The sequence below is a fragment of the Heterodontus francisci genome, chromosome 8 (assembly GCF_036365525.1).
Source record: "Heterodontus francisci isolate sHetFra1 chromosome 8, sHetFra1.hap1, whole genome shotgun sequence".
NCBI lineage: Eukaryota > Metazoa > Chordata > Chondrichthyes > Heterodontiformes > Heterodontidae > Heterodontus > Heterodontus francisci.
The window spans coordinates 26,034,837-26,060,437 of record NC_090378.1 but is presented as its reverse complement, the minus strand read 5'-3'; the positions used below and the strand labels follow the sequence as shown (position 1 = coordinate 26,060,437).

At 44.1% G+C, this 25,601-nt stretch overlaps 1 protein-coding gene across 4 annotated transcripts; it reads right to left on the bottom strand.

Annotated features, from left to right (window-relative positions):
• Positions 1-102: 102 nt before the first annotated feature.
• Positions 103-24,824, bottom strand: hccsb (holocytochrome c synthase b). 4 transcript variants are annotated; one of them, XM_068036850.1, is made up of 7 exons: positions 24,732-24,824; positions 18,733-18,878; positions 18,058-18,215; positions 16,777-16,925; positions 15,921-16,040; positions 10,781-10,867; positions 103-1,389 (listed from the first exon to the last, which is right to left on the bottom strand). In XM_068036850.1, the coding sequence occupies exons 2-7, from the start codon at positions 18,845-18,847 to the stop codon at positions 1,188-1,190; spliced, it is 831 nt and encodes a 276-aa protein (XP_067892951.1). In that variant the 5' UTR covers positions 18,848-18,878; positions 24,732-24,824; the 3' UTR covers positions 103-1,187. The 4 variants fall into 4 exon arrangements, with proteins under 4 accessions (XP_067892951.1, XP_067892952.1, XP_067892953.1 ...); XM_068036851.1 differs by having other exon boundaries at positions 18,733-18,875; XM_068036852.1 differs by having other exon boundaries at positions 24,738-24,824.
• Positions 24,825-25,601: the final 777 nt, after the last annotated feature.

The following is a 25,601-nucleotide window of genomic DNA, read 5'->3' as shown; positions in this document are numbered from 1 at the left end:
AAGGATAGGATAACGATTAAATGCCAGTACTTTAATCTTAAACTCAGTGGGAAGAACTCATGAAAGTTTTCATGGAGAATGCACATATAATCATTACAGTACTTCAGAAAAAAAAGGCTTTTATTTCAGCTGTACAAGTTTGTTACACAACTCAAATCGGGATTGCCAACACTCCAGAACATGAATCCCCCAGCAAATAAATTTGGGCAATAATGAAAAGTAAAAACTTCAGCATAATTACAATCTCGACAGATTGCTGACAGAATGTTGATGGTGTACGGAATGCAAAAATTAGAACTTTGGCTATCACCTCATGCTTTTGACTAGTTTGGGCCCAGATTCTAGTTCAGACTAGTTACCCTCCCATCCTGTAACCTCTACAATAGCCACCATAGTTAAACAAGTCATGAGAAAATCTATTAAAGAGATACCAAGTCTGCCATTAAGATGATACTGAGAATTCCAAAAAGATTACAACACATCAATGAAGAATAACAAAGTAGTTTTTTGGAACAGTTAATGCGTATCTCCCAATCTAATGGGGAAGCTAATGTAAGATCTAGCTATTGTATCTTTTATTTTCAGAGCTCATTCAGCTCTCTGGTACATCAGGAAAATTACACTAATTAGTCCATTCCCCACTTCATTTTAGAGTGCTGCAGCTCAGCTATGAAGTCAAGAGAAAACACGGGGCTCACACCTAGCATTGCACCATAATTTTCAAACACTATTCCACTCAAAGCACAAGAACAGTCTAATGGCTGCAATCATCCCAGTATTCCATCTAGCCACTCAGACTCAAAAAAAATTAAATACAGTCAAGTTGAACAGTTTTTGAAACTAATAAATTGGATCATTTAGAAGTAAGGTCTCATGAAAGTAATTCCCTGGATGTGTTTTCAATATCTTCACAATAAATGATTGATTATTACTAATCAGCAATTATAAGTACTAAATGTATCAAATACAGCACATGAATAATACAAGCCAAATACCTGGTATTATATCAAACTGTATGCACAAATGATCAGAATTATTTTAAATAGTCAAGAACTTTTAACCATGTGATGTCTGGTCAATGGCATTGCCAGTTGCTATTTACAGGTAATTCAGTTTTAATTTTAAAATATTTAAAGATATGATAACTATAAGTTCGTGTGCAGTAAATACTGCACTTCAAATAGAGTTTATGAAGTCCAGCGCCACCATGCCACTTTCATTCTGTCCAAAACTGCAGTAAAGGAATCCAGAGCTGGACGCACATCTAGAGCAGTGAACTGGTATGTTGACTTGTCAACTTCGCCTCCATCATAGTAATCAATGACATATCGTACTTCTCTTCCACAACGGTTTACAATCCAGTCATGTCGATCAAAAGGAAGTTCATATCTAGTGGGGTTTTAAAATAATCAACTGAGATACATCGGTCACCTTACAAAACCAAGTTAATTTTAAATACATCCACATTTCAACAATTTAAATTTTGTCACTAGGCTCAAGTAGAGGTGTCCAGACTCTCTCTTCGTGGCTCACTTATCTGCATGCCATAGGTCCTCAATATAAAACACAAATTCATGGTACACTTCAAAACATTAAGTCAAATGCATAATAAAAGCAAAATAGTGCAGATGCTGAAAATCTGAAATAAAAACACTGCTGGAAACACTCAGCAGGTCAGGCAGCATCTGTGGAGCGAGAAGCAGAGTTAACTTTTCAGGTCTGTAACCTTTCATCAAAACTGGCAAAGGTTAGAAAATAATTAAGTTTTAAGTAAGTGAAGGGGATGGGTGGGGGTGGGAAAGAGAACAAAAGGGGAGGTGTGTGATATGGCAGAGCACAGGAGAGATTAAATAACAAAGCTGTCTTGGGACAAAGGCAAAGAGTGTGTTAATGCATATGGTGAAAGACAAAGCATCAGCCCAGAGAGAGCATCAATAGCAGAATAATGAGCAGCTCTGACTACATGAAAAACAGGCACATGGTGAAAAATAAAATAAAAATGTTTTTAAAAAGGCCAGTCATGCTCTGAAGTTATTGAATTCAGTTAGGTCAAAAGCATGTATTTTGGTTAATTTCTTCTCATTTTCTAGAAGAATTGCTCAGTCATTTATATTAAGTTGTTCCTTTTTGGCAGCAATCCTTAGTTTTCTACTTCGTCATACAAAGCAAAAAACTAAGATTTTATATACCACCTTTCACAACCATCGGATATCCCAAAGCTTTACAGCAAATGAAGTATTTTTGAAGTGTAGTCACGGTTGTAATGTAGGAAATGCGGTAGCCAAGTTGCACACAGCAATCTACCACAAACAGCAATGTGATAACGACCAGATAATCTGTTTTTGTGATGTTGATTGAGGGATAACTACTGAACAGGAATTCAGGGATAACTCCCCTGCTCTTCTTTGAAAGAGTGCCATGGGATCTTTAAGATCAACCAGAAAAGGCAGGCGGAGCCTCAGTTTAAATTCTCATCTGAAAGACATCACCTCTGACAATGCAGCAATCTCTCAGTACTGCACTGGAGTGCCAAGATTGTTGTGCTCAAGTTTTGGAGTGGGACCCAAACCCACAACCTCAGACTCAAGAGACGGGAGTTCTACCAACTGAGTCATGGCCGAAACATAATAGCATTATACAAATATACATACTTACTGATATATTCAAGATCATTTCCAAACATTCCTTAATGCTAAAACTGCTATGCTGCCTCCTCCCCCTCCTTGTAGTACTCTCCCTCTTTAATGTACTGATCCATAAGAACATGAAAAATAGGAGCAGGAGTAGACCATACGGCCCGTCGAGCCTGCTCTGCTATTCAATATGGTCAAGGCTGATCTCGGACTTCAACTCCACTTTCCCGCCCAGCCTTAAATATATTCAATGATGGCGCATCCACAACCATCTGGGGTAGAGAACTCCAAAGATTCACAACCTTTTGAGTGAAGAACTTTTTCCTCATCTCAGTCCTAAATGATCAGCCCCTTATCTTGAAACTGTGCCCCTTTGTTCTAGATTCCCCAGCCAGGGGAAACAATACATCAGTATCTACCCTATCAAGCCCCTTCATAATTTGAAGGTTTCAATGAGATCACCTCTCATTCTTCTAAACTCCAGAGAATATAGACCCAATTTACTCAGCCTCTCATCATAGGACAACCCTCTCATCCCAGGGACCAATCTAGTGAACTTTCACTGTACTGCCTCCAGTGCAAGCATCTCCTTCCTTAAATATGGAGACCAAAATTGCACACAGTATTCCAGGCGTGGTCTCACCCCATACAATTGTAGCAAGACTTCCTTATTCCTGAATTCCAAACCCCTTGCAAGTAAGGCCAATATGCCATTTGCTTTCCCAATTGCTTGCTGTACCTGCATGCTTTTTGTGTTCCTTGTACGAGTACACCCATCTCTCCCTGAAAGTCATAATTTACAAGTTTCATGCCTTTTAAAAAATATTCTGCTTTTCTATTCTTACAGCCAGTGAAAAACCTCACATTTCCCCACATTATACTTCACCTGCCACCTTGTTGTCCACTCACTTCTGTGTCCTCCTCACAGCTTGCATTCCCACCTAGCTTTGTTTAGTCAGAAAACTTAGATACGTTACTCTCTGCCTCTTCGTCTAAGTCATTAATATAGATTGCAAATAGCTGAAGGCCCAGCAATGATCCCTGTGGCACTCTACTAGTCACAGTCAGCCAACATGCAAACGCCCCATTTATCCTTACTCTCTACTTCCTGTCTGTTAGCAAATCCTCTATCCATGCTAATCTATCACCCCCAACTCCATGAGCCTTTATCTTGTGTATTCTTGTGTGTGCGTATTGGAAATCGTTTCACTTTATCTACCCAACTAGTCACATCCTCAAAATTTTAACAAACTTGTCTAGCAGGATTTTCCTTTCATAAAACCATGTTGATTTGTTCTAATCATACTATGCTTTTCTAAATGCATTGTTCCTTATTAATAGATTCCAGCATTTTCCCAATGATTGTTGTCAGGCTAACTGGCCCATAGTTCCCTGTTTTCTCCTTTATTGAATAGCAGTGTTATATTTACTAACTTAAATTCACTGGAGTTCAGAAGGGTGAGGGGGATCTCATAGAAACCCAAACAATTCTAACAGGAATTGACAGGGTAGATGCAGGAAGGATCTTCCCAATGGTAGGGGAGTCCAGAATCAGGGGTCCTAGTCTAAGGATACAGGGTAAACCTTTCAGGACTGAGATGAGAAGAAAATACTTCACCCAGCGTGGCGAGCCTGTGGAATTTGCTACCACAGAAAGCAGGTGAGGCCAAAACATAGTAAGTTTTCAAGAAGGAGTTAGATATAGCTCTTGGGGCAAAAGGGATCAAAAGGATATGGGGAGAAAGCAGGAACAGGTTACTGAGTTGGATGATCAGCCATGATCATGATGAATGGCAGGGCAGGCTCAATGGGCAGAATGGCCTACGCCTATTCCTATTTTTTATGTTTCTATGTTAACTTCCAACCTGCTGGGACCGTTACAGAATCTAGGGAATTTTGCAAAATCATAGCCAGCGCATCTGCTACCTCTGCAGCTATCTCTTTTAGAGCCCTAGGATATAGGCCATCAGGTCCTGGGGATTTGTTGGACTTTAGTCCCTTGAGTTTCTCCAATACTTTTTCTCTGCTGATATTAATTACCTTAAGTTCCTTACTCTTATTAACCCTTAGGTTAGTCTCCATTTCTCATCTGCAACTTGTGTCTTCTACTATGAAAATAGCCACAAATTATTTGTTCAATGACTCTGCCAATTCCTTATTCCCATGATAATTTCTCCTGTCTCCGCTTGCAAAGGGCCAATGTTTACTTTAGCTACTTTCTTCCTTTTTATATACATCTAAAAGCTCTTACAATCGGTTTTTATATTCCTGGCTAGTTTACTGTCGTATCTATTTTTTCCCTTCTAATCAACTTTTTGGTGGCCCTTTGATGATTTCTAAAAGACACTCCCAACCCTAAGGCTTACTCCTATTCTTTGCAACATTATAAGCCTTTTCTTTGATTTACTCACCCTCTCTGATTTGCCAACTTCTACTCAGCCTCTCTGGATGCATCAGTCTCTGAACTGTTCCTAGGACCTCAACTATTTACTATCTATACCACTGACTTGGAGGGAGGGACAGAGTGTAGAGTATCCAAATTTGCTGACAATACTAAAATAGGTGGGAAGGCATATTGTGATGAGGACACAAAGAATCTGCAAAGGGATCTTCTTTGGCCTCCTTATCTCGAGAGACAATGGATAAGCGCCTGGAGGTGGTCAGTGGTTTGTGAAGCAGCGCCTGGAGTGGCTATAAAGGCCAATTCTAGAGGGACAGGCTGTTCCACAGGTGCTGCAGAGAAATCTGTTTGTCGGGGCTGTTACACAGTTGGCTCTCCCCTTGCGCCTCTGTCTTTTTTCCTGCCAACTACTAAGTCTCTTCGACTCGCCACATTTTAACCCCGTCTTTATGGCTGCCGGCCAGCTCTGGCGAACACTGGCAACTGACTCCCACGACTTGTGATCAATGTCGCAGGATTTCATGTTGCGTTTGCAGACGTCTTTAAAGCGGAGACATGGACGGCCGGTGGGTTTGATACCAGTGGCGAGTTCACTGTACAATGTGTCTTTGGGGATCCTGCCATCTTCCATGCGGCTCACATGGCCAAGCCATTTCAAGCGCCGCTGACTCAGTAGTGTGTATAAGCTGGGGATGTTGGCCGCCTCGAGGACTTCTGTGTTGGAGATACGGTCCTGCCACCTGATGCCAAGTATTCTCCGGAGGCAGCGAAGATGGAATGAATTGAGACGTCGCTCTTGGCTGACATACGTTGTCTAGGCCTCGCTGCCATAGAGCAAGGTACCAAGGACACAGGCCTGATACACTCGGACTTTTGTGTTCCGTGTCAGTGCGCCATTTTCCCACACTCTCTTGGCCAGTCTGGACATAGCAGTGGAAGCCTTTCCCACGCGCTTGTTGATTTCTGCATCTAGAGACAGGTTACTGCAAAGGGATATAGGTAGGTTAAGTGAGTGAGCAAAAGCTTGGCAGATGGAGTTCAATGTGGGAAAGTGTGAGGTCATCCACTTTGGTAGGAAGAATAAAAACAGATTATTTAGGTGGAGAAAACCTGCAAAATACTGCAGTAGAGGGATCTGGGTGTTCTTGTACATGAAACACAAAAAGTTAGCATGCAGGTGCAGCAAGTAATTAGGAAAGCAAATGGAATTTTGGCCTTTACTGTTTGGGGTTGGAGTTTAAAAAAAGGAAATCTTGTTACAACTGTACAGGGTGTCGGTGAAGCTGCACCTGGAGTACTGCATAGAGTTTTGGTCCACGTACTTAAGGAAGGATATACTAGCATTGGAGGCAGTTCAGAAAAGGTTCACTAGGCTGATTCCTGGGATGAAGGGGTTGTCTTATCAAGAACGGCTAAACCGGTTAGGCCTTTATTCATTCGAGTTTAGAAAAATGAGAGATGATCTTATTGAAACATAAGATTCTAAGGCTTGACAGGATAGATGTTGAGAATGTTTCCACTGGTGGAGGAATCTCAAACTAGGGGACATAGCTACAGAATAAGGGGGCACACATTCAAAACAGAGATGCAAAGGAATTTCTTTTGTCAGAGGGTGGTGAATCTCTGAAATTCTCTACCTCAGAGTTGTGGAGGCTAGGTCACTAAATGTATTTAAAGGAGGAGGTAGATAGATTTTTGAAATCTCGGGAGGTCAAGGGGTATGTAGAGCAGGCCCGAAAGGGGAGTTGAGGCCTGGGACAGATCATCCATGATCTTACTGAATGGCAGGGCAGGCTTGAGGGGCTGAATGGCCTGCTCCTGCTCCTATTTCTTGTGTTCTCCCCCTATGATGTGCAGCTCCCAATCTGCCAGTTTCTGATCTGTTTCCCATTCTCCTTGATTTACTCATCCAATCAAATTGCTTTCTTCATTTTGAAAGCCATATTTTTGGTCAGACCCAACTGATACAAGCCACAGTTTCAAAGGCAAAATGTACTCGCTCGCCTGGTTCCCATCCAAATGTTTCCGGCTTATATCTCTTGTTCTGCTAGTTTCTACTGCCAGAGTTACCCAAGTCTGGTGGTTGGGAAAGGATTTTTCAGCAGTGCTCAGTCATAGGTGGACATAATACATTACCATTGAACAAACAGCATTTAAGAAGGCCTTTGCAAACCACAAAGCCTGTGAAATTGAAAGGGGAGAAAAATGCTTCATTAAAAAATAAAATAGAAAATGTGGTCTGGGGGCATATGAGGTCATGGTTTAGATACCACTTCGCAATGATGTATCACATCTTTTGATGCCAGAATTTCTTATCTGACATCTGATGAAATTAAGCCAGTTTTGCAATTTGATTCAATGCTTTATCAAATTATATGTAAACTAACACAAAATTAACTACTGTAAATAGCAGCCACTGATTAGATCTGATTTTATTTTTAAATGTAGACAGCCCATATTTTGCTGTCAATGGTGAAGTGATGGGACTCATCGCTGACTTCAAAGAAAGCTGCCCACAAAGATTTAGCAATCTATGTGGCGTGGATTTCCCCTTTCCCGATGTTAATTTGAATCTAGCAACAGGTTAAGGGGATCTCCAGCAACAATGACGTCTTCAAGCAAGGCAAGCAGCTATTCACATTGAAGAATTCTCAGATAGAAAACGAGGAAGTAAAATAAAGGAAGTTCATCCTTTACATTTTAATTACAGAGAGCGAAATAAAGATTGGATATACCTACAGGATGAAGGTACAAGTTAAAATATCAAACATTGAAAAAAATTTACATGTGGAATTTATCATAATGGAGAAATCTGACCTTTCACAAATATATTAGTTTTATTTAGGGCTAGAAAGGCAGTTCAACAGTAATTATAAACTTGGTATGCTGCTAAAAACAGTTACACCTCATTCAGCAAGACAACCTTTTCAAAGGTTTTTACAGGGAGACTAATAGCATAAAAGTGGAAGTTCTCATCAGGTCAGTGATTTCTAATTGATTGCAGTCTGTGGGGTCTTAACAGTGCATCCGATGGAGAAGCAGAGATTCACTAACAGCAACTCCCAGATTTCCATGTTTAAATGCGCATGCTTGGTCTCCAGGAGCTGCCGTCAGTTTCAGAGTAATGACAGTGAACGTTGATAGTTTTGCAGTCAATATTACCGCAAATTCCAGGCTAATATAAATATATCTTTCAATGCCAATATAATGCCATTTTTAACAATCGTAAGTGGTGAAGCAACAGTCACTGCAACTCCCCCCTCCCTTAAACCCTTTTGTCTTTCCACCTTTCTCCTTTTAAAACCTTCTCAAAGCCAGTTCTTCAACCAGACTTTTGTTCACTTTGCTAATCTATTCCTCTATAGTTCAGTGTCCATTTCCCTATTTTTCATTTGCAAAGTGCCTTGTGGACTTTTTGTGTTATAAAGGAGCTACATAGAAACAGAAAATGCTGGAATACTCAGCAGGTCTGGCAGTATCCGTGAAGAGAGAAGCAGAGTTAACGTTTCAGGTCTGATGAAAGGTCACAACCTAAAACGTTAACTCTCTTTCTCTTGCCACAAATGCTGCATGACCTGCTGCGTATTTCCAGCATCCACAGTATTTTGCTTTTCTGCAAGTTGTTCTTGAAGTATGTAAAATAATGCAAACTTGCATTAATTTAAGAATATATGCAATCATTTTTGCAGTGAAATGCAAAAAATATTGGCATGAAAGGACAGTTCTATTAAGTTTTCAAAAACTTTTCCCCAATGCAGTGTATTCAGAATTCCAGCAGATGGTAGTCACTGCATATTGAAAGGGAGGAATCGGTTAGATTAAAAAAACTGCACAGTGTACCTGATTCCCAGGCCTTTAGCTCACTCACATTTACTATAACATGATCAAATTAGGTTGATGAATGTTCTACAATGGTCATACATGTCCCACACAATGGTAAAACAATGGTTTATGTATACTATACCCTCAGACCTCGTCAGCAGACGTGGTCTCTTCAGACTACTAGAAAAGATCGGATGTCCACCAAAGCTACTAAGTATCATCACCTCATTCCATGACAATATGAAAGGCACAATTCAACATGGTGGCTCCTCATCAGAGCCCTTTCCTATCCTGAGTGGTGTGAAACAGGGCTGTGTTCTCGCACCCACACTTTTTGGGATTTTCTTCTCCCTGCTGCTTTCACATGCGTTCAAATCCTCTGAAGAAGGAATTTTCCTCCACACAAGATCAGGGGGCAGGTTGTTCAACCTTGCCCGTCTAAGAGCGAAGTCCAAAGTACGGAAAGTCCTCATCAGAGAACTCCTCTTTGCTGACGATGCTGCTTTAACATCTCACACTGAAGAATGCCTGCAGAGTCTCATCGACAGGTTTGCGTCTGCCTGCAATGAATTTGGCCTAACCATCAGCCTCAAGAAAACGAACATCATGGGGCAGGATGTCAGAAATGCTCCATCCATCAATATTGGCGACCACGCTCTGGAAGTGGTTCAAGAGTTCACCTACCTAGGCTCAACTATCACCAGTAACCTGTCTCTAGATGCAGAAATCAACAAGCGCATGGGTAAGGCTTCCACTGCTATGTTCAGACTGGCCAAGAGAGTGTGGGAAAATGGCGCACTGACACGGAACACAAAAGTCCGAGTGTATCAGGCCTGTGTCCTCAGTACCTTGCTCTACGGCAGCGAGGCCTGGACAACGTATGCCAGCCAAGAGCGACGTCTCAATTCATTCCATCTTCGCTGCCTTCGGAGAATACTTGGCATCAGGTGGCAGGACTATATCTCCAACACAGAAGTCCTTGAAGCGGCCAACATCCCCAGCTTATACACACTACTGAGTCAGCGGCGCTTGAGATGGCTTGGCCATGTGAGCCGCATGGAAGATGGCAGGATCCCCAAAGACACATTGTACAGCGAGCTCGCCACTGGTATCAGACCCACCGGCCGTCCATGTCTCCGTTATAAAGACGTCTGCAAACGCGACATGAAATCGTGTGACATTGATCACAAGTCGTGGGAGTCAGTTGCCAGCATTCGCCAGAGCTGGCGGGCAGCCATAAAGACAGGGCTAAATTGTGGCGAGTCGAAGAGACTTAGTAGTTGGCAGGAAAAAAGACAGAGGCGCAAGGGGAGAGCCAACTGTGCAACAGCCCCAACAAACAAATTTCTCTGCAGCACCTGTGGAAGAGCCTGTCACTCCAGAATTGGCCTTTATAGCCACTCCAGGCGCTGCTTCACAAACCACTGACCACCTCCAGGCGCGTATCCATTGTCTCTCGAGATAAGGAGGCCCAAAAGAAAAAAGAAACCCTCAGACTCAGAGTTCTTAACCACAGAGTCTAATTCAGAGGAGTCACAGGCAGATTAAAAAGGTCACCAGCCAGATCTATGGTATCACTGGTGGAGGACTAGGGACAGCATTTGAGCAAGTATAACTGGCAGTGCAACTGGTCTGAATTCAAGGAAATTGACTTTGAACTATACTGCAGCATGAAGGGATTTAGACCAGTTAGTTACCAGTTCTCTTTCGCTTGCATGCCTTCTCTTCTGCACCCCCACACACAAAGCATTTAGGATGGCCTTTTTTCTCCCAAAAAACCATGGCACAATTTTACATCCTCAAAAAGAGCATGCAGTCTATGACAATCTGACAGTTTTTTAAAAAAGTATTCAATACATCGAATGAGGCAAAATAAAATGTGCTGCATTACATTAATACTTTCAAAGAAGAGTTCAATACATACCCCATTAAAGAACGAATCCGAGCTCTTGGCGAATATTCCTTAGCTTTTCCCCCAAAGCGGATTAGTGAAGGCCCACAGGGACATTCCCTAAAATACCAAAAGCAAAGGTGCATCGAATATCTTTAATGTATCTCAATTGGCATTTAAGCCCAATACTGATCCTATAGCTTTATTATGTAAGTGTGACTGAATTCATGCTTTGTGAACCTGAAGTTTATTGTATATGAAGATTTCACATTAGAGACAAAACCACGAGGAAGAACACCAGACAGTTAAAGGAGACAACAAAGATAAAGACTGGAGTATATTTTAAAGATGTGAAAAGTTAATATTGGAGCTCCTCCCCATATGACACCACCATGTATTGCAATGCACCACAAATTCAGCCAAACAATTGGTTTTAAAAGATGACAAGTAGCGTAAAGGAGCTATGAAAATTCAGGAAGTCTACAGATCAGAAGTGGGGATGTTCACTGATGATTGCCCAGTGTTCAGTCCCATTCGTAACTCCTCAGATAATGAAGCAATCCATGGCCACATGCAGCAAGGCTCAGACAAAATTTAGGCCTGGGCTGAACTGATGAGTTCTGCAAAAGGTCATCGACCTGAAACTTTAACACTCTCTCCACTGATGCTGCCAGACCTGCTGAGTATTTACAATTTTTATTTCAAATTTCTTGCATCTGCATATTTCAATCTTAAATATTCAACAATTCAATCTAAAAAGATCCAAGATATGAAAGTTCGCAGACAACACGAAAACTGGTGGTGTCGTAAATAGTGAGGTGGAAAACAGGACGACATGCAGGAACACTCACGACATTCAAGTAGTATTTGGATGAGCACTTGAAACACCATAACATACAAGGCTACGGGCCAAGTGCGGGGAAATGGGATTAGTTAGGATGGGTGCTTGATGGTCAGCGCAGGCGCATTGGGCCAAAGGGCCTGCTTCTGTGCTGTAATACTCTATGACTCTAAAGTATCGAAGCAATTATTTGTAAATATTAAAAACTAGATTCAAAAATGAAAACCCAATCTAACATAAAATGCTGTGCCTTAGATCAGATGAAGTGAATGAATGGAAAGTGCTTTGGTATTGGCAAATGATATCCAGGTCTAGCATGATTTACATCATAGTGACTGTATGTGGGAAAATCTATTTACATAGATTGGGACAGACAAAACAGCCTATGTATTTTTAAAGTTGCTGGACAGAGGTGCAAACTACTACTACAAGCGATATGGACAGGTTATATGGACAGGTTAAATGGATGGGCAAGAACAATGCAAATGGAATATAATGTGGGGAAGCGTGAAGTTATCCACTTTGGTAGGAAAAACAGAAAAGCGTTTTTTTTTAATAAATGGAGCACGTCTGGGAAATGTTTGTATTCAGAGGGATCTGGCTGTCTTCATACATGAATCGTAGAAAGTAAACATGCAGCTACAGCAAGGAATTAGGAAAGCAAACAGTACGTTATACTCCAATCCCTTTGTAATAAAGGCTAAGTGTGAAGAAGTCTTACTGCAATTATATAGGGCCTTGGTGAGAACACACCTGGAGAACTGTGTACAGTTTTGGTCTCCTTACCCAAGGTAGGATATACTTGTCTTAGAGGATGTGCAGCAAAGGTTTGCTAAACTGATTCTTCAGATGAGGGGATTGTCCTATGAGTAGTCAAAGTTTATATTCCCTAGAATTTGGAAGACTAGGAGGTGATCTCATTGAAACGTATAGAATTTTTAAGGGGCTTGATAGGTTAGATGCTTGGAGGATGTTTCCCCCAACTGGGGAGCATAGAGCTAGGGGTCATAATCTCAGAATAAGGAGTCAGCCATTTAGGACTGAGATGAGGAGAAATTTCTTCAAAGGGTTGTGGGTCTTTGGATTTCTCTACCCCAGAGAGCTGTAAATGCTCAGAGTATATTCATGAAGGAGACTGCTAGATTTTTAGATACTAAGGGAATTGAAGGATTCGGGGATAGTGCAGGAAAGTGGAGTTGAGACAGATCAACCATGATCATATTGAACGGAGGAGCACACTCGAAGGGCCAAATGGTCTACTCCTGCTCCTATTTTTTAATGTTATGACACAATAAGTAGTAACAGTATATCTTGGAATGAGTATTACAAATGAATCTTTCGATTGCAGTACTAAATTTGTAAGTATTTATGGTTTTGAATAATTTGACACTACCAATGTTGCAAACACTGCAAAGGCATTTGAAGAAACTATTACATTGGATCCTGTTTAAATAAGTAAGCCATTTGTCAGCAAAATGGATTAAGACTATGTTCTTCCCATTTTTATTTTGCTTCTACTACCCAAATTATTTTACACCAGCAATTTTCAACATCACAACTGACTAAAGTGTACCTGGGTAGCTGGAAAAGAGCAAGATGAATAAATCGAGTGTGGGATGAATGCGTGCCTGCAGAACATAGTTGACATAGTTGACTGGAAAACCAATTTCAGTCTTTGCCAAGATTGTAGCTTCCAGACAGGATTCAATAGCTCAACTGAATTACAGACGGTAGTATTTTAGTTCACTTAAAATATTCTGGAAAACAGAGGCAATCATATAAGAATTGCTGCATGGAGAATTCACTCAAAGCAGCAAGGGAAATATCAAGGCTCTAAAGCAGAGCAGCGTTTTGAGTAAAATTAAGCAGAGTGGTTCTAGAAGAGACAGAGATAGTAACTAAGGTAACAGGGCACTGTTACTTAGACACTAGTGGTTAAAGCGATGTCAGGGAAAATTAGGAAAAAGTCAGAGCTAAAGGAACTAAAACTGAATGAGCGAAGCATTTGCAACTAGTTGAATGAATAGGTTTGATGTAAGCCATTAGGGAGAGGTCGTTAAAAGGTGAGCAAGGTTGTGAACTAAATATTCCAGGGTACTTAACTTTTAGAAGAGATGGGCAAAAAAAGGAGTAGCCCTGATAATGATGGATTTGATAAAGACAAGAGAGAAGATCTTCGCTCAGCAAATCACAAAGTAGCATCAGTTTGGGTGGAGCGAAGAAACAGCAAGGGGCAGAAAACATTGGTGGGGGTTGTTTATAGACCCCCCCCTAACAGTAGCTGTAGTGTAGGGCACAGTATAAACCAGAACATTACAGGCACCTGTAACAAGAGTAATACAGTAATCATGGGGGCCTTTACTCTACATATAGATTGGGCAAACCAAATTTGTAGTAGTATGGAGGACGAGTTCATAGAATGTATACAAGATAGTTTTCTAGATCAGTAGGTCAAGGAACCAACTAGAGAACAGGTTATTTTGGATCTCGTATTGTGCAATGAGCAATTATTAATTAATAACCTTGTCGTAAAGGGGCCTCTAGGTAACAGTAGCCCTAATATAATAGAATTTTAGGGGGAAAAGAAAAAATGGGAGCTACAGGGCAGACAAAATGCTAGAGTCTATTAGGGACATGGTAACAGGGCACTTAGAAAATCATAACATGATTAAGCAGAGTCAACACGGATTTATGAAAGAGAAATCACGTTTGACAAATGTTAGTTTTTTGAGGATGTAACTAGGATAGATAAGGGGGAAACCAGGAGTGTAGTTTATTTGGATTTTCAAAAAGCATTTGCTAAGGTGCCACGTAAGAGGTTATAACACAAAATTAGGACTCATGGAATTGGGGGTAATATATTAGTATGAAATGAGGATTGGTTAATGGACAGAAAATTGAGTACGGATAAACTGGACATTTTCGGGTTGGCAGGTTGTAACGAGCAGGGTACCACAAGGATCACAGCCTGGGCCACAGCTATTTACAACTGATATTAAATGACTTAGATGAGGAGACTGAGTGTCACATTTCAAAGTAGGGCTGTGTGGGGGGGGGAAAAAAGAGAAGCAAGACGGGAAACACCAAACAAAGTTGCGGGGGGGAGCAAGCGGTGAGGAGGACACAAAGAGGGATACAGACAGGTTGGAGGAGTGGGCAAAAACACGGCAGATGTGGAAAAATGTAAAGTTATCCACTTTGGTAGGAAAAATAAAAATGAAAAATATTTTTTGAATGGCGAGATACTGGGAAAAGTTTGTCTTCAGAGGGACCTGGGTACACTTGTACATGATGCAGCTCCAGCCAACAATTATGAAGGCAAATGTCCATTAGCTTTTGTTACAAAGGAATTGGCGTCTAAGATTAAAGAAGTCTTACTACAATTGTACAGGGTATTGTTAAGGCCACACTTGGAGTACTGTGTATAGTTTTGGTCTCTTTACCCAAGGAAGGACATACTTTCCCAAGAGGGAGGGCAACAAAGGTTCATTAGACTGATTTCTGGGATGAGTGGATTGTCCTAGGAGGAATGAATAGACCAAACCTATATTCCCTGGAGTTTAAAAGAATGAGCGGTGATCCAATTGAAACATTTAAAATTCTTGAGGCTTGACAGTGTAGATGCTGAGAAAATGTTTCCCCTAGCTGGGGAATCTAGAACACAGGGTCACAGTCTCAGCAGAAGGGGTTAGCTATCCAGGACTAAGATAAAGGGAATTTTTTTCACTCAAAGGTTGCGAATCTTGGGAATTCACTACCCCAGAGAACTGTGGATGCTCAGTCATTGAGCATATTCAAGACAGGGATCAATAGATTTTTGGGTACTAAGGGATATGGGGGTAATGCAGAAAGGAGGAATTGAGACACAAGATCAGCCACCATTTTGTTGAATGGCACAGCAGGCTCGAAGGGCCAAATGGCCTACTCCAGCTCCTTTCCCCATGTTCTTATGTGGTCAATTCAATCATGCAGCCTCCACCGTACTGACATTAGTATCACTGTCTTGTCCACAAAATGAAATTCTACAGATTTTATGTAAGTTCCCTGTACTAATGCTTCAAAGAAGAAATTAAATATCTTATTACAGGCGAGTGGGAGTAATTAACAAGCACAGAATTTGTATGAACTTTCAAAACCAAAAATACCGCAAACCTTCTGATGAGATCGGTGTATATTTAGCCTTCGAAGTGTTCATTTTAATTAAATGAAAGAGCAATGCAATAAATCAGAACTTAATACATTACAAGGTCAATTTCATTTCATAACCCTAGCAACAGACAGCCCCCATTGTGCTGTTCAATAGATGCATCTGCTTTCAGTAGTTGAACTAACTTGGCATGGAGCGCTTCCCATTTGAGTATTTCATTCCAGGCCTGTTCATTGTTCTGATTATGGATCTTAATAATGTTTGACATATCATTAGCTGTAATGTCTTCAGTCCGCCAGCGCCACCTGTAAAATTATAGAACTATAATTAGAATTATAGGAATATAACTTTAAACCAAGGCACTGAATGCATTGTCACTGCTCAAATTATCCATTTTCTTGAGCAAAAGACAAATAATCATACTGAGTGAAATGAATGTTGAACTACGGAATATTCAATATTCAACTAAACATTGGTATTTGAGACATCTTAGCAATGGTTAGTAATGGTACAAAGAAAACGGTTTTCATTTATTTATAACAAAAAAATCATATTTCCATTTTTTTTTTTTAATTTTCCTTTCTGAAAGTCCGGCTGGGGTACAGTACTCAGAGTGCCAGCAATCTTCAGTAACTTGCTTCTGACAGTACAGACAATGATTGTCAAGAGACTATTGCCCACGAAGGCATCGCAGCTCAGCCCAATCCCGTCTTCACAGCTCCACCTCCTAGCAGAGATAACTGGATGGCAATCAAGAACAGGAATCTTGCTGTTGCCCCATACTGTGTCAGATTTAATCCTTCCATCAGCATTCTCTTCCTTTAGAGTTCTTCAGAGAAACTACAAATCTTTTTTTATTTAAATAATTTATGCATCTGCATGATTCAAACTAGAGAGAATCAGAATTTAACCTACAAGCATCAATGACCGAGCAGCAATTGTTTGTTTCACCCACGCCTGATAGGAATGGAGTCCAGTACTCAAGTTCCATAACTTTATACTACTGGTGCCTATGGTAACAATAGGTCTTCATCTGCTTACCCTTTCCTGACCATTGCATTCCAAAACATTTGTTCAGATGGGTATACCCAATGCTTGTCTGAATGAGTCCTTGGAATGGAAGACTCCTCCCGGACTAGAGAAAGGGGGTATGGCTGATTTGGTGATGGCTTCTGGTTAGGTGGTGGCATCTACAAAACAAAGTTGTAAGACTTTTATACATACAAATACCAACTCTGCCCACCCTCAAAAAATAAAGTTACAGGATATCATATAGCTTTTTCTAAAGAGGTAAATACAGCTCCGTCAAAACAATTGATTTCACGGCACTGAATCTTAGAAGGGAAAATTTTGAAACCACTGCCTACACTTTGTTTTAATGTTAATTTTAGTTGAAATGAAACTTATTTTCCCGAAAACACAAACTGTTTCAGTACAGCTAAGTTACGCAGTCTACCTTCGCTGTAACATGTGGCAAGCATTCTATTACTTCATTTCCAAGAAAGACATACAAGAAATAATTTATTAGAAGGAACAACATGCTGCATTCATAAATAAATAAAATTAAGTAAAATAAAATGTAACATCCCTTTGATATGCCTAGCAAGGCCAAATATCTTGGGTTCAAGCTTCAACTACTCAACCAATACAGTTGGAGTACTGCGTACAGTTCTGGTCACCACATTATAGAAAAGGACATAATTGCTCTGGAGAGTGCACAGAGGAGATTTACAAGAACGTTGCCAGGGCTCGAAAGTTGCAGCTATGAAGACAGATCGGATAGGCTAGGGTTGTTTTCTTTAGAATAAGGAGGCTGAGAGGTGACTTAATTGAGGTGTACAAATTTTATGAGGGGCCTAGATACAGTAGACAGGAAGGACCTGTTTCCTCTAGCGGAGAGGTCAAATCCCAGGGGGCACAGATTTAAGGTGATGGGGAGAAGGATTAGAGGGGATATGAGGAAAAACCTTTTTATCCAGAGTGTGGTGGGTGTCTGGAATTCACTGCCAGGAATGGTGGTGGAGGCAGAAACCCTCAATTCTTTTAAAAGGTACCTGAACATGCATCTGAAGTGCTGTAACCTGCAAGGCTATGGACCAGGTGCTGGAAGGTGGAATTAGATCGCGTGGCTAGTTTCTTTTTTTTCTTCGCAGCCAGCATGGACACGATAGGCTGAACAGCTTCCTTTTGTGCCGTAATTTTTGTCTGGTTCTATGGTTCTAACTTAGTAAGGATAGCTGTAAAACACACTGATTTACAAAGTGGAAAAAACCCAGAAGACGTTAGCATTTGAAAGATTAAGGTGAATCCTGTCCTACTTACCATATTACTGGGATCAATATCATCTCCTGTTTGAGGTCTGTCAGCTGCTTTCATAGGACACTCCACATATTCATATGCCCTCTCCTGGTGTGTTGGCACAGGATAAGATGCATTCTCTATTGAAGTAGAGGTTACATTTGCCTGATGCATTGGACAACCTGATGGAATGTAGGTTGCAAGAAGATGAACAATTCACATAAATTAATTAACTATATCAATGATATTTTGCAGCGACAGCCTTGAAATTCTGTTGTTTTGTGTTTTGAGTATAATCACTAAATTCCTTTGTTAGGTTAAAAGAGCCACAAAAACAGCAAAGTAACAAAAACATTAAGCCCATGTACACCAATATTCACAGTGTAACCGAGGCCAGTAAGTTTAAAATACTTGTTCGTGTATGATTCAAATAGTCACATTTCTAAAATACCCCCACAGAGAACATCAGTACCTTCTAATGTGCTAAACTTTGGAGCAACTAAATTAGCTGCCGCCATTCTGAAGGGACTCTACAGTGAACCAAGGCATACCTTAAACTTCTCAATAATGATGAGATCTTTTATCCTCAAAACTTGCTCAATATAAAATACAGTTTTTACTAGCTGCCTGCAGAGCACATTCCTATGCTTCAGGTAAAGCACACCAGGATTCAGGGTCCAACAATTTTAAAATGTTTACCTTCTTTCTTGGCTTGATGCATCGGGCATTCTGACACCGGGGATGTTGCCTGTGGTGTAGCAGTAGCAGAAGCTGTTTGCACATTGTTGGGTAGCGTTGATGTGGATGTTCCCATCCTTTGAATGACTTAAGGCCTCAAGTATCTGCTGTGGAAAATGGCAAGCCCTTTAAACTTATAACAAGGGCAACAATCCTATTACAGGCTGAATGCCATTCTAGTTCTACAGTAATGGCAATGTTTAAAGCATCAAAATGTCAACACTTACACAATTCGGGGCTATAATTAATAAACACACAAACCAGACCATCTGGTCATGTGCAAATTCAGAAGAACATGTAATTAAGAGGAAATAAACCTAACAAGATTCCAACCTTTTTTGTTAAACAATTCCCATACTTAAATTCTTGTGTTTTTATATTCAACAGGTGACAAATAAATATGCAAATAGACATCAGTTCCCATTAGCTTAAATAATTATAGCTTCCACAATCTCAGTAGGCATCTAATAGTTAAGTCGTCAGCCTACACTCAGTGCTATGTCGTTAGCCTCTATCAGAAGCCAGTGCGTTCAAGCCCCATTCCAGATTTGAGCAATCTAGGCAAACATTGCAGTGCAGTGAGGGAATGCTGCATTGTCAAAGGTGTCATCTTTCCAATGAGCTGTTAAATTGAGGCCTCATTTGGCCCAAGTGGACATAAAATATCCATAGATATATCTGAACAGCAGGTGAGTTCCCCCTTTGGCATGACCAACATTTATCCTTCAATCAACAGCAGTAAATACAGATTATCCAGTCATTTATATCAGCACGGGACCTTGCTGTATGCAAGCTAGAAACCACATCTGTTGACATTACAACAGTGAGGTCAGTGAAATGTACATCAGTGGCTTTGGGACATCCCGAGGACATAAAAGGTGCTGGATGAATGCAAGTTCTTTCTTACATAATCATGATTCAGTGGGAAGATTTCAGTCACTGCATAGCAACTTGCAACTGCACAGACCATTGTAAATTTTAAAAAGTGCAAAAGTTCTAACTCATGGGATTAGTTCTTCCAGTAAATCTTGGTCACAATTAAAATTTACATTCTCCAGGCATTAAGAAATAGTCATTCTAACCCTGTTGAATACAACAACTTTCAACTGGATACTGCAAGGCTATGGGCCCTGACAATATTCCGGCAATAGTACTGAAGACCTGTGCTCCAGAACTTGCCGTGCCCCTAGCCAAGCTGTTGCAGTACAGCTACAACACTGGCATCTAGCCTGCAATGTGGAAAATTGCCCAGGTATGTCCTGTACACAAAAAGCAGGACAAATCAAACCCGGCCAACTACCGCCTCATCAGCCTACTCTCAATCATCAGTAAAGTGATGGAAGCTGTCATCAACAGTGCCATCAAGCGGCACTTGCTTAGCAATAACCTGCTCAGTGACGCTCAGCTTGGGTTCCGCCAAGTCCACTCAGCTCCTGACCTCATTACAGCTTTGGTTCAAACATGGACAAAAGAGCTGAACTCAAGAGGTGAGGTGAGAGTGACTGCCCTTGACATCAAGGCAGCATTTGACCGAGTATGGCATCAAGGAGCCCTCGCAAAACTGAGGTCAATGGGAATCAGGGGGAAAAGCCTCCGCTTGCTGGAGTCATACCTATCACAAAGGAAGATGGTTGTGGTGGTTGGAGGTCAATCATCTGAGCTCCAGGACATCACTGCAGGAGTTCCTCAGGGTAGAGTCCTAGGCCCAACTATCTTCAGCTGCTTCATCAATGACATTCCTTCAATCATAAGGTCAGAAATGGGGATGTTCGCTGATGATTGCACAATGTTCAGCACCATTCGTGACTCCTCAGTTACTGAAGCAGACCATGTAGAAATGCAGCAAGAGCTGGACAATATCCAGGCTTGGGCTGAGAAGTGGCAAGTAACATTCACGCCACACAAGTGCCAGGCAATGACCATCTCCAACAAGAGAGAATCTAACCATCTCCTCTTGACATTCAACGGCATTACCATCGCTGAATCCCTCACTAACAACATCCTCGGGGCTACCATTGACCAGAAACTGAACTGGAGTAGCCATATAAATCCCGTGGCTACAAGAGCAGGTCAGAGGCTAGGAATCCTGAGGCGAGTAACTCACCTCCTGACTCCCCAAAGCCTGTCCACCATCTACAAGGCACAAATCAGGAGTGTGATGGAATACTCTCCACTTGCCTGGATGGGTGCAGCTCCAACAACACTCAAGACGCTCGCCACCATCCAGGGCAAAGCAGCCCACTTGATTGGCCCCCCATCTACAAACATTCACTCCCTCAGTCACCGACACACAGTGGCAGCAGTATGTACCATCTACAAGATGCACTGCAGCAATGCACCAAGGCTCCTTAGACGGCACCTTCCAAACCCGCGACCTCTACCAACTAGAAGGACGAGGGCAGCAAATATATGGGAATACCACCACCTGCAAGTTCCTCTCCAAGTCACACACCATCCTGATTTGGAACTATATCGCCGTTCCTTCAAAATTCTGGAACTCCCTTCCTAACAGCACTGTGGGTATACCTACCCCAAATGGACTGCAGTGGTTCAAGAAGGCAACTCACCACCACCTTCTCAAGGGCAATTAGGGATGGACAATAAACGCTGGCCTGGCCAGTGACACCCACATCCCATGAATGAATTTTTAAAAAAAATTTATCAGTGCGTCATTAACAAAAACACATAAGGTGCTTCAATAACCAAATGGCAGTCTTGGTGCTAATGCCGTAAGTGTGAGGGGAGCCTAATCTTTCAGCACATCATAAATAATGTCAACTATTGAATAAAAAAGGCTGTTGAAATTATCCAAGAATCATACAGCTTCCAAAGCCTTATTGGTTAACTAATTATACAACTTTTAAACACAGTCTACATTTGCGTTTGGGGGCGATGGGGGGGAGGAGAAAGAGAGAAGATCCACTTCATCATGAATAAGTGCAGAAAAGTAATAGTCCCTGAAATGACTGAGTATAAAACTCCAAACCAAAGTAAACTGCCCCACCCCATTTATGCAAGAGTGAATTGTTTTGCATATTTAAACCAAATCTAAAGTAATTACATATTTCAGCCACTTGTACCAGATGGTAAAGGCAAATAGCCTGCAATACATGTAACTTGAGATATATTTATTGCAATTTACATGTGTTGAACAGTTTGCGATATCAGCATCTACAGATGAGAGCATAATGTATTCCAAGAATATCAACATGTGGGTCACGAGTGTTTTCTCAATGTCAGAAGAGACAGCTTTCACTCCCGGGGTGGGGGGGGGGGGGGGGGAAGGATGAGGGAGGGAGGGAGGGAGGGGGGAGAAGGATGAGGGAGAAGTGGGGGGGGGGGGGAGAAGGATGAGGGAGAAGTGGGGGGGGGGGGGAGAAGGATGAGGGAGAAGTGGGGGGGGGGGGGGAGAAGGATGAGGGAGAAGTGGGGGGGGGGGGGAGAAGGATGAGGGAGAAGTGGGGGGGGGGGGGGGAGAAGGATGAGGGAGAAGTGGGGGGGGGGAAGGATGAGGGAGAAGTGGGGGGGGGGGAAGGATGAGGGAGAAGTGGGGGGGGGGGGAAGGATGAGGGAGAAGTGGGGGGGGGGAAGGATGAGGGAGAAGTGGGGGGGGGGGAAGGATGAGGGAGAAGTGGGGGGGGGGGGAAGGATGAGGGAGAAGTGGGGGGGGGGGGAAGGATGAGGGAGAAGTGGGGGGGGGGGGAAGGATGAGGGAGAAGTGGGGGGGGGGGAAGGATGAGGGAGAAGTGGGGGGGGGGGGAAGGATGAGGGAGAAGTGGGGGGGGGGGGAAGGATGAGGGAGAAGTGGGGGGGGGGGGAAGGATGAGGGAGAAGTGGGGGGGGGGAAGGATGAGGGAGAAGTGGGGGGGGGGGGAAGGATGAGGGAGAAGTGGGGGGGGGGGGAAGGATGAGGGAGAAGTGGGGGGGGGGGAAGGATGAGGGAGAAGTGGGGGGGGGGGAAGGATGAGGGAGAAGTGGGGGGGGGGGAAGGATGAGGGAGAAGTGGGGGGGGGAAGGATGAGGGAGAAGTGGGGGGGGAAGGATGAGGGAGAAGTGGGGGGGAAGGATGAGGGAGAAGTGGGGGGGGAAGGATGAGGGAGAAGTGGGGGGGGAAGGATGAGGGAGAAGTGGGGGGGGAAGGATGAGGGAGAAGTGGGGGGGGAAGGATGAGGGAGAAGTGGGGGGGGGAAGGATGAGGGAGAAGTGGGGGGGGGAAGGATGAGGGAGAAGTGGGGGGGGGAAGGATGAGGGAGAAGTGGGGGGGGGAAGGATGAGGGAGAAGTGGGGGGGGGAAGGATGAGGGAGAAGTGGGGGGGGGAAGGATGAGGGAGAAGTGGGGGGGGGAAGGATGAGGGAGAAGTGGGGGGGGAAGGATGAGGGAGAAGTGGGGGGGGAAGGATGAGGGAGAAGTGGGGGGGGAAGGATGAGGGAGAAGTGGGGGGGGAAGGATGAGGGAGAAGTGGGGGGGGGGGGGAGAAGGATGAGGGAGAAGTGGGGGGGGGGGGGAGAAGGATGAGGGAGAAGTGGGGGGGGGGGAGAAGGATGAGGGAGAAGTGGGGGGGGGAGAAGGATGAGGGAGAAGTGGGGGGGGGGAGAAGGATGAGGGAGAAGTGGGGGGGGGGGAAGGATGAGGGAGAAGTGGGGGGGGGGAGAAGGATGAGGGAGAAGTGGGGGGGGGGGAAGGATGAGGGAGAAGTGGGGGGGGGGAGAAGGATGAGGGAGAAGTGGGGGGGGGGGAGAAGGATGAGGGAGAAGTGGGGGGGGGGGAAGGATGAGGGAGAAGTGGGGGGGGGGAAGGATGAGGGAGAAGTGGGGGGGGGGAAGGATGAGGGAGAAGTGGGGGGGGGGAAGGATGAGGGAGAAGTGGGGGGGGGGAAGGATGAGGGAGAAGTGGGGGGGGGGAAGGATGAGGGAGAAGTGGGGGGGGGAAGGATGAGGGAGAAGTGGGGGGGGGAAGGATGAGGGAGAAGTGGGGGGGGGGGAAGGATGAGGGAGAAGTGGGGGGGGGGAAGGATGAGGGAGAAGTGGGGGGGGGGAAGGATGAGGGAGAAGTGGGGGGGGGGAAGGATGAGGGAGAAGTGGGGGGGGGGAAGGATGAGGGAGAAGTGGGGGGGGGGAAGGATGAGGGAGAAGTGGGGGGGGGAAGGATGAGGGAGAAGTGGGGGGGGGAAGGATGAGGGAGAAGTGGGGGGGGGGGGAAGGATGAGGGAGAAGTGGGGGGGGGGGAAGGATGAGGGAGAAGTGGGGGGGGGGGAAGGATGAGGGAGAAGTGGGGGGGGGGGAAGGATGAGGGAGAAGTGGGGGGGGGAAGGATGAGGGAGAAGTGGGGGGGGGAAGGATGAGGGAGAAGTGGGGGGGGAAGGATGAGGGAGAAGTGGGGGGGGGAAGGATGAGGGAGAAGTGGGGGGGGGGGAAGGATGAGGGAGAAGTGGGGGGGGGGGAAGGATGAGGGAGAAGTGGGGGGGGGGGAAGGATGAGGGAGAAGTGGGGGGGGGGGAAGGATGAGGGAGAAGTGGGGGGGGGGGAAGGATGAGGGAGAAGTGGGGGGGGGGGGAAGGATGAGGGAGAAGTGGGGGGGGGGGAAGGATGAGGGAGAAGTGGGGGGGGGGGAAGGATGAGGGAGAAGTGGGGGGGGGAAGGATGAGGGAGAAGTGGGGGGGGGGGAGGATGAGGGAGAAGTGGGGGGGGGGGAGGATGAGGGAGAAGTGGGGGGGGGAAGGATGAGGGAGAAGTGGGGGGGGGGGAAGGATGAGGGAGAAGTGGGGGGGGGGGGAAGGATGAGGGAGAAGTGGGGGGGGGGGCCTCCTCTCCTTGGCCCTGATGGCCAGTCCACACAGCCCAGGGAGGAGGCCTAATAGCGGCCGCGGGACCCAAGCCGCTGTAACCCATGAGGAAGGGAAAAGTGAAAGCCGCCTTACTCCACGAAATAAAGACTCCAACCAGCCCCACTACACTCTCACCTTTACCTCCTCCTGCGCTGCTTCTCGAACTCTCTTCAAGGATAAACACAACGTCGCCCCCACAAACCCCCGCGCCAACCTCGTTGCTTCAATAGACCGCTCTCCTCTGACGTCACTTCCTGACCACAGACCACGCCTCTTTTCATGGAAGAACAGTTCTGAAGAAGGGTCACTGACCTGAAACGTTAACTCTGTTTCTCTCTGCACGTATTCTGCCAGACCTGCTGAGTATTTCCAGTATTTGCTGCTTTTATTCTCTTTTAATGTCACAGCCTCCAGCCTTGGGGAGAGGGAGAGGGAGAGGGACAGGCACAAGGTAGCACCAAGCAATTGCTCTTGTTTAGTGTGACCCTTCTCCGCCACTATCCACGCAACTTCATAACGATAGAAAAAGTAATTGTCCTGAAAGATACGAGATATGCATTTATATAGCGCACTTCCCGACCTCAGGAGGTCCCAAAGCGCTTTAAAGCCAATGAAGTACTTTGGAAATAGAAGCAAACACTGCGGATGCTGAAAATGTGGGAAAAAAACACTGTTGGAAATCCGCAGCAGATCTGGCAGCATCTCTGGAGAGAGAAACAGCCTTTTGAAGTACTTTTAAAATGGAGTCACTGATGCAATGTAGGAAACACAGCAGATAATCTGTTTTTGTGATGTTAGTTGAGGGATAAATATTGGCCAGGACACTGATTTTCTTCAAAATAATGCCATGCTATCTTTTAGGCCCACTTGAGACGGCAGGTGGAGCCTTGGTTTAGTGTGTCATCCAAAAGATGGCACCTCTGACAGTGCAGCACTCCATTGAGTGTCAGCCTTGATTTTTGTGCTGAAATCCTGGAGTGGGACTTGGGCGCAGAGCCTTCTAAT